Raw genomic sequence first — 8,778 nt, 5'->3', positions numbered from 1 at the left:
AGAGAGAGAGAGAGAGAGAGAGAGAGAGAGAGAGAGAGAGAAGTGGTAGGGAAAACAAGGAAAACATTATGTTGTGAAAGGATTCCGGCCACCCCTCAAGTGACTACAAAGTGGACTGACTCATTGTTGTAAAATAAAGAACTGTAAGCAATTGGCAGTTTGGGTTGGTAAGCAGTTCACTGTGAGCCGTGGTTGAGAGCACGGAGTCTCGTGTTATAATAGTGTGTTGTGTAAATACTTTCTCCCCACCCCTGCTTTGTTATATTATATATCCAACATACAAAGATATAAAACATTATAACATGTGATGTCAAGTAAGTCAGCATTGACTGCAATGCCAAATAGGTGGAGCCAAAATGGCTGTGCCAGAATGTTTCATACATCAGGTAACAAATAAAAAATTACTGTTTCAGTATACACAGAGGTACCGAAAAGTTCCTGGCTTTAAGAGTATCACGAAAGGCCTGGTTGGAGGCCCGACATTCCAAGTTCTTTTATATGGCTCAATAAAACTGAAGGACTGTTGCAATAAGTGTGAATCTGAGAGGGGAACATGTTGAATAAAATCATAATTAACTGATCCTCTTGTATTTTCTTTTACCCAAAGCCATGAACTTTGCAGCACCCCTTCACAGACATAGGTATGGGTGTACGATTTAGAAGTTCACACAGTAACCACATGGTTTGGAGTTGATTCTGCAATGCAGCACCTTTGCAAAATGCTTTATATTGTAGCCTCACAAGTAGAATTTAGTAGACAGAAATCATGTGGAAGCCCATCACATAAGTATATGTGTAAAAGTGTGAAGAACCCCTTTGGTCACGAATGACCATGGAATTGCACCTAGAAAGTTACCCTCCGAGGCACAAGTCCAGACAAGTTTGGAGAAGACTGGCAGTTACCCATGCATACTGTTCTTCCTTCTCCACGCCACTGACGTTGTCCAAGGGAAAGGCAAAGGCTGATGCAGCTTGGCACCAATGATGTCACAACTCATTTCTACAGCTGAGTGAAGAGGAGTAATGTAAAATAAGGGTGTCTTGCTCAAAGAACACAACACACAGCCTGGTCTGGAAATTGAACTCACAACCCCGAGATTTTAAGCCTGATGTTCTAACCACTGAGCCATGCACTTCCTAAGTATATGTGTATCATTTACTAATGTAGAGGAAGGTGCAAACATTGTTGAGAAAAAGATAAATAAATAGTAGTCTATCAGCTGCATTGTAGATCCGTATCATAGCTGGTAGAAATCACTCCCCAACTCATCTCATTTTTGCCTCACTGTGCCCTGCGCCAAAACGTAATGGCCCAATCAGTGTCCCTGAGTTTGAGACCCCTGTTGTTAGATCTTGATGTGTCATTAGAGAACAAGCTGTTATTATCTGTTGTGTCATTAAGGAATTACATGATGCATCATAGAAAAAAACATGTTATATAATAGAGAATACAAAGGAAAATAGTACAAACCCAATAATAGGGATGTTCAGATTGTCCCCAGCTGCTACATAAGGCACTCGCATGTCGTGAATCCACAATATCCAAGTGACAATAATGTAATCAAGATGGCTTTTATGTAAAGGGCAGAAGATTATGGGATGACCTTTCTGCAAGAGAAATAATAATAATGATAATTAATAATGATAATAATCCTTTTTACTATAAGCACAAGGCCTGAAATTTGGTGGGAGGGGGTCTAGTAAATTACAGCATCCCTGGTACTCAACTGGGACTTATTTCATCAATACTCAAAGTCAACCTCAGCAGTTTTAACCCAGGACATAAAAGCAAATGAAATGCCTCTAAGCATTTTGCTTGGCATGCTAATGATTCTAGTAGCTTGCCACCTCGAAAAAAAAAATAAATAAATAATAATAATAATAAACAGGTAGTAACCTGCTACCACATAAATTCTATCAGGAATGAGACCAAACCTGAGGCAAGTTAAATAATAACAACAATAACAATAACAACAAGCAGTACCTATAGAAATTCCACCATCATTTTGAAAACTATAAGATGATTGTTCAATTTGTGGTTGTAACTATGAAATATATACTTTCTCTTAAAATTATATTTTGTTTCAAATATCTGAGTCTTTAGACAGAGTAAAAGTCCACACAAGTAGTATCGAATGTGCAGTCTTAGAAGACAACTCTGAAAGCTATAGTCCTTGTTTTACACTTGTCACCTCTTCTACTTTGAGAGTTGTCAATTATTTTTCACTTTATGTCAAAAAGGATGTTAACTAAGCAGCTAAGTGGAAGATATAATCTCATCATCATCATTTAATGTCTGTTTTCCATGCTGGCATGGGTTGGACAGTTTGACAAGAGCTGGTAAGTTGGAGGTTCCATTTGTCTGTTTTGGTATGGTTGGATCCCCTTCCTAATGCCAACCACTTTACAGAGTATATTGGGTGCTTTTTATGTAGCACCAGTACAGGTGCTCTCTACGTGGTACAAGCACCTAATCTATCTGTAATATTATTCTGCTACTGAACAACAATGTTGGTAAAGGTTTAATAAATTTTAATAAGCTGTATTGTAACCTTACATTCATTTCAGAGAAAATTCATATGGCTAGACTTGAACCCACAGTTTTATTGAACAAAATATAGTAGCTGTCAAACAGAGCCTGGCTTCTCAAAAAACCATGTTTAGAAAGTTCATTTTATAACCATATGTTCCCTGGTTCAGTACCTGTGTTGCACCTTGGATGGGCAACAGTCTTCTACTATAGCCTGAAGTCGATTAATGCCTTGAGTAAAATTTGGTAAACAGAAACCATATGGAAGCATATCATACACATATCATTATTATCATTTAATGTCCACAAGGTAGATTTTCTACAGCCGGTTACCTTTCCTGTTACCAAGCAAGGTGATATTTCCCATGGTCAGACATGTTTTACAAAGACTGGAAACAAAGAACATTGCTGCCATGACAGTGATGCTCATTTATTTACCATCATATAATGTCAAGACAAAGGTACACACACACGTTTTTTCAGTTAAGCATCGGTGGCAATGTTTCACTTACCTTTTCTAAATCTTTAATTATATTCAACTGTGACCGATGAACCTGGAGGCTCCGTAATATTAACCCAAGGAACTTGAACAATGAGTAACCAAAGAGGCTGCAAGAGAAAAAGCGGGGAAGCAATTTTAGACAACAGTAATCTGAAGATTAAGATTACAAGGATTACTGACTGATGATTAACCAGGTTGCTAGGAGATTGAGTGATGATTATCAAGGTCAGCTTATTGATGGCTGGTTAACCAGAATATTGACTGATGGTTAACCAGGTCACTAGAATACTGATTGATGGTTAAACAGGTCACTAAAATACTGATTGATGGTTAACCAGGTCACTAGAATACTGATTGATGGTTAACCAGGTCACTAGAATACCGATTTATGGTTAATCAGAGGTCACTAGAATACTAATTAATGGCTAACCAGATCACTAGAATACTGATTGATGGTTAACCAGATCACTAGAATACTGATTGATGGTTAACCAGAGGTCACTAGAATATTGATTGATGGTTAACCAGAGGTCACTAGAATATTGATTGATGGTTAACCAGAGGTCTCTAGAATATTGATTGATGGTTAACCAGAGGTCACCAGAAAACTGATTGATGGTTAACCAGGTTGCTAAAATATTGACTGATGGTTAAAAACCTTTCTGGTACAGTGACTGATGATTAATCAGGTTTCTAGGATATCGACTGATGGTTAACCAGAAGTTAGACTGGATTACTAAGATACAGATTGTTTCCAGTTACACAGTGTAAAGTAAAGCAACAGCAGACATGACATATGCAACATCCTCTCAGACTGGACAGATCCAGTTTGAATTTCTGTGGAGTAATATTTGTCAGAAGAATATAGCCAGGAAAGATATTCTTGAAGTCTGTTGTACTCATGTAAACACATAGGATTGAAGAAATTACTGAGCGTGAGGATTAGGTGATCTAGGGACACTGAAAGGAGGAGAGATTATTGTTGTTGTTTAGCCAAGGGCAATCCTGGCTATTGGTTCACAGGCATGTTGCTTCCTCTCACTGTCTCTTCTACAGCTACTGTAGTGACTTATGTTCCTCTGAATTGTCTTGCTGTGTCCCTCTCTTTTCATAATCCATTTAATACACTCAGCTCTCCTCAAGCCAAAGAGGAAACTTCTATGTGGTCGATCGACCTACTAGAAATAACAGCCAAATCTCCTTCACGTACCCTTGCACTGAAGGGTATGTGTGATAGGCTTGATCTGGTTGGTTAGAACATAAAGCTTGATCCGGTTGGTTAGAATATAAAAACAGATAGCATATTTGGGCTGGATATGGCTGGTTTAAATGCTAATGGGTTAAATATAGTATTTTCTGGACTTGAAGAGAAAGCTTCATTTTTGAAATTAGATGTATGATATTTGGCTGTAGCAGCAACACCGTCTCATATACATAAGCAGTATAATAATGCAGCTCATACTGAAGTAATTTATGGCAATGATTGAGTGCTAGAGGGAAAGAAGCCAACTAAATACTCACCTCACTGACCAGTACGATATACAGGCTTTCATTCGATCAATGATCTTTTTGGAACGTTGCTTTTCAATCTTCAGGACTTTTTCCATTTTAGCATTTGGTTCACCTACAAAACCATATCCAAAGCAGTCCATATTCAATTTAATTTTTATTCAATTATCAAATTCTCTCCACCAAACCTTGCAAAACATTCCTTTTTACCATAATGAACTAACAAGTACACACTTGTGCCTCAATCTTTATTCAATACTAATTTACAAAAAAAAAAAAAAAAAAAAAAAAAAAAATGCATAATCACTCATGCACACACTGATTTTTGCCAATTCCAGGCAAGCATAGCTTTAGTGCAGGTGGGGCTGTGTGGTCAAGAAGTTAATTTCTCAACCACATGGTTTCAGGTTCAGTCACACTGTGTGGTATCTTGGGCAAGTGACTTCTACAATAGTGCCAGGTCAACTAAAGCCTTGTGAATAGATTTAGTAGACAGAAACTGAAAAAAGCTGGTTATATATATAGTGAAGTCACATGGCTCAGTGGTTAGAGTGTTGAGCTTACGATCGTAAGGTTGTGAGTTCAATTCCCGAACCAGACTGCATGTTGTGTTCTTGAGCAAGACACTTTATTTTCATGTTGCTCCAGTTCACTCAGCATTAGAAATGAGTTGCAATGTCACTGGTGCCAAGCTGTATCAGCCTTTGCCTTTGCCTTGGATAACATTGGTGGCGTGGAGAGGAGGCTGGTATGCATGGGTGACTGCTGGTCTTCCATAAAAACAGCCCTAGGTTGCGTGTTCACCGGTGAGGCGATTTTCCGTCCAGACTTGTATGCCGGAGAGGAACCTCTTAGGTGCGCCCATGGTTATTCGTGACTGACGGAGTCGAAAAAGTGATATATATATATATATGCATGTGTGTGTGTGTGTGTGTGCGAACGCACACATGCCCATTTGTATCACCTTATCTTGACACTGATTGTTGTAAATGAATGACATTCATTTTCAATATTCTGTGAAAACATATCTTGCCACGGGAAAATATTACCTTTTTGGAAACAGGTCATGTTGGCAACAACAAGAGCATCCAACCGGAGAAAAGTCTGTTTCAATGAACTCTGTCCAACCCATGCAAGCATGGAAAAGTGGATGTTAAAATGATGATGATGATGTTTCTTTGGACCCTTGCATCACAATCTTATTACAAGAAAGAATAAAATAAGGACACAAATCCTGCCAAAAGGACTGCAAAACAAGCAGAATCAACTACCTTCCTTATTCAACATTCATTTAATATTTATCAACTACTCTCTTCTCTTACAAACACACTAATTTATGCAAGTGAAGGAAAAGCATTTTTGCTGGACATCATGAACAAGAGAAAAAAACAGAAGAGAAGTATTAAAAAATTAAAAACAACAAAAATAAGACTTACTTTCAATTGTCTTTTGCACATTTTGCTGGACGGCATCTTGTACTCTGGAGAAAATATTTGCAATAATTACATATTTACATACATAAAAAAAAAATATATATATATATATGTATTTATACATACACAGACACAAATATTCATATATGCACACGTGTTTGTATATATATATATATATATATATATATATATATATATATATATATACATACAAACATGGGCATGTGGGTGTAAAATAAATATCTTTCAATTATAATGAGAATATTATAAGGTGTAGTTTGCCCAAGGTCTCACAGTGAAGCTGTATATAATACTGATGAAATATATCAAACTCAGAGATTTAAATAAGCATATAAAAAGGATGAGAAACAATAAGCATTTTTTTTTCCCAAAAAAATAGACACAAGATAACTAGTTTTTAAAAACAGGTATCATTTACTCCTTTGTGTGTGTGTGTGTGTGTGTGTGTCTGTAAAATAAGAAGAACTCACCTGCTGGATATGAGTACCGACAGAGACAAATCTGGGTAGACATAAGGGCTTTTCCTTTGCAAGCTATATGCCAGGTATGGGAATAGCAATTCAAATCTGTTTGGGTGTCTGAAAGAGAAATAAGGAATATCCATGAGACACAGCCAGAGAGAAATAATGTAAACCAGAATATCATCATCATCATCATCATCATCATATGTGGACAAATAATCAATCAGGTAAGTTTAATAAGATTTAGAATATAAATTAAATAACATCATTGTCAACATCATCATTATTTTTGTGTCTGCTTTTTCTGTGCTGCTATGAGTTAGAGTGGAGGCGCAATGGCCCAGTGGTTAGGGCAGTGGACCCGCGGTCGTAGGATCGCGGTTTCGATTCCCAGACCGGGCCTTGTGAGTGTTTATTGAGCGAAAACACCTAAAGTTCCACAAGGCTCCGGCAGAAGATGGTGGCCACCCCTGCTGTACTCTTTCACCACAACTTTCTCTCACTCTTTCTTCCTGTTTCTGTTGTACCTGTATTTCTAAGGGACCAGCCTTGTCACATTCTGTGTCATGCTGAATATCCCCGAGAACTACGTTAAGGGTACACGTGTCTGTGGAGTGCTCAGCCACTTGCACGTTAATTTCATGAGCAGGCTGTTCCGTTGATTGGATCAACTGGAACCCTCGTCGTCGTAACCAACGGAGTGCCAACCAACCATGAGTTAGATGAGTCTTCTGAAGACAGAATTCTATAGACAGACACTTTTCCTGATGCTAACTTTTTTTTTCTTTTTTTAAAGTAAGGTACTTCATTCCACTAGGCTTGACATTTGAAAATTACTGAGGTACCAGAAATATTGTTTACATGGGACACAACTAATGTCACTGCTGCCCAAGTGTCAATATAAAAGACAATCTTACCTTTTCACAAATGAAAAACAAGAATGTAAAGGAAACTGAACTACTTACCTCAGCTCAGATCGAATATTGAGGACATTCTGCAGAGAGTCTTGTAAAATATTTTCTGAGGTAATATTTTTCTAAAGAAGACAGAAAATTCTAAGTTACTGAGAGAACTCAATTCATTTCTCTTTTTTTGTACTTTCTCTCTCTCTCTCTCTCCCTCACACACCTTTCTTTAGTTGTAACAAAAGCTGAACAGCTAACAACGCATCAAACTTTGCTGGATAATTAAATGCCCTCCATTGTGTTTCCTCACCAGACATATACTCTCATACAGGGGTACTCTGATCGATTTTCCCCTCACTCTACTCTGCTGTAGACACCAGCAGAATCTACAAGTGTACATATGTGAAATAAGCACTTGGCTAGTATTTATTTCAGCCAGTATTCATTTCAGATGAGAAGACTAGAACAATGTGAAATGGAGTGCCTTGCTCAAGGACACAATACATTGCCCAGTTGAAAAATCCAACCCACGACCTTGTTATCAAGTTCTTATGCATACACACATATATGTATTAATCAGACAAAAAGACAAACATTATGTTTTTACATACATATTCAATGGTATGATAATTTCAAATCATTACAGGAGCTGTTTCTCCACTATAGAATGGTTTGTATGTATAAGTAATCAGTTAATTAATGGAACAATTAACCCACAACGTTTCTTCTTAAAGTTACTATGGTAGATTCCCAAAGTTTCCAACAAACATACTGGTAAAAATAGGATGTATTGTCTTAGAGTTATAAATATCAGGATATAGAAATATTATTATTTCTAAATCTCTCAAAGAGAGACATTCAGTAACAGTTCTTTAAAGTAAAGGCTATTCGCCTACGTAATGTGGCTGTCCTGGAAGGGACAATATTTCTTGGGGCTAAAACAGCAATAACATTGTCCCTTCCAGGACAGCCACATTATGTTGGCAAATAGCCTTTACCCATCAGGATATATATATATATATATATATATATATCTATCATTTAATGTACACACTATAAACATACAAGCTACTAATAGTTCCTTGCTAGGAGACGTGAGTCTAGGCAGGTTTTTATAACATACCTTGTGTCTCCAAGCAATCTTCAGGCTCTGTGCAAATGATCTCTATTGTAAATTTAATAGAATATGTACTCAGAGCTTGGAGATTGCTTGTAGACATGTGTATTATAAAAACTTGCCTAGGCCCCCCATGTCTCCAAGCAAGAAACTATTAGTAGCTCATATCTTTATACCCTGTACATTAAAGATATTTATCTCTCAATGGATGGAATACTTTTTTTGTTGGCCATACCTTAACGGAACAATAAACTCTGTGTGTGTGTGTGTGTATATATATATATATATATATATATATAT

General features: G+C 37.1%; 1 protein-coding gene across 6 annotated transcripts in view; it reads right to left on the bottom strand.

Moving 5' to 3' along the window:
* Positions 1 to 8,778, bottom strand: part of LOC106884280 (glycerol-3-phosphate acyltransferase 1, mitochondrial) — a 72,938-nt gene that overhangs the window by 13,398 nt on the left and 50,762 nt on the right. For all 6 annotated transcript variants that reach the window (XM_014935572.2, XM_014935574.2, XM_014935576.2 and 3 more), the window contains 6 exons: positions 7,422 to 7,492; positions 6,466 to 6,573; positions 5,978 to 6,021; positions 4,554 to 4,656; positions 3,043 to 3,139; positions 1,472 to 1,608 (listed from right to left, as the gene is read on the bottom strand). In XM_014935572.2, coding sequence (XP_014791058.1) covers positions 1,472 to 1,608; positions 3,043 to 3,139; positions 4,554 to 4,656; positions 5,978 to 6,021; positions 6,466 to 6,573; positions 7,422 to 7,492 — 560 coding nt within the window. The remainder of the gene's footprint in view (positions 1 to 1,471; positions 1,609 to 3,042; positions 3,140 to 4,553; positions 4,657 to 5,977; positions 6,022 to 6,465; positions 6,574 to 7,421; positions 7,493 to 8,778) is intronic.

The sequence above is a fragment of the Octopus bimaculoides genome, chromosome 14 (assembly GCF_001194135.2).
Source record: "Octopus bimaculoides isolate UCB-OBI-ISO-001 chromosome 14, ASM119413v2, whole genome shotgun sequence".
Taxonomy (NCBI): Eukaryota; Metazoa; Mollusca; class Cephalopoda; order Octopoda; family Octopodidae; genus Octopus; species Octopus bimaculoides.
This window is presented reverse-complemented; position numbering and strand designations above follow the sequence as displayed.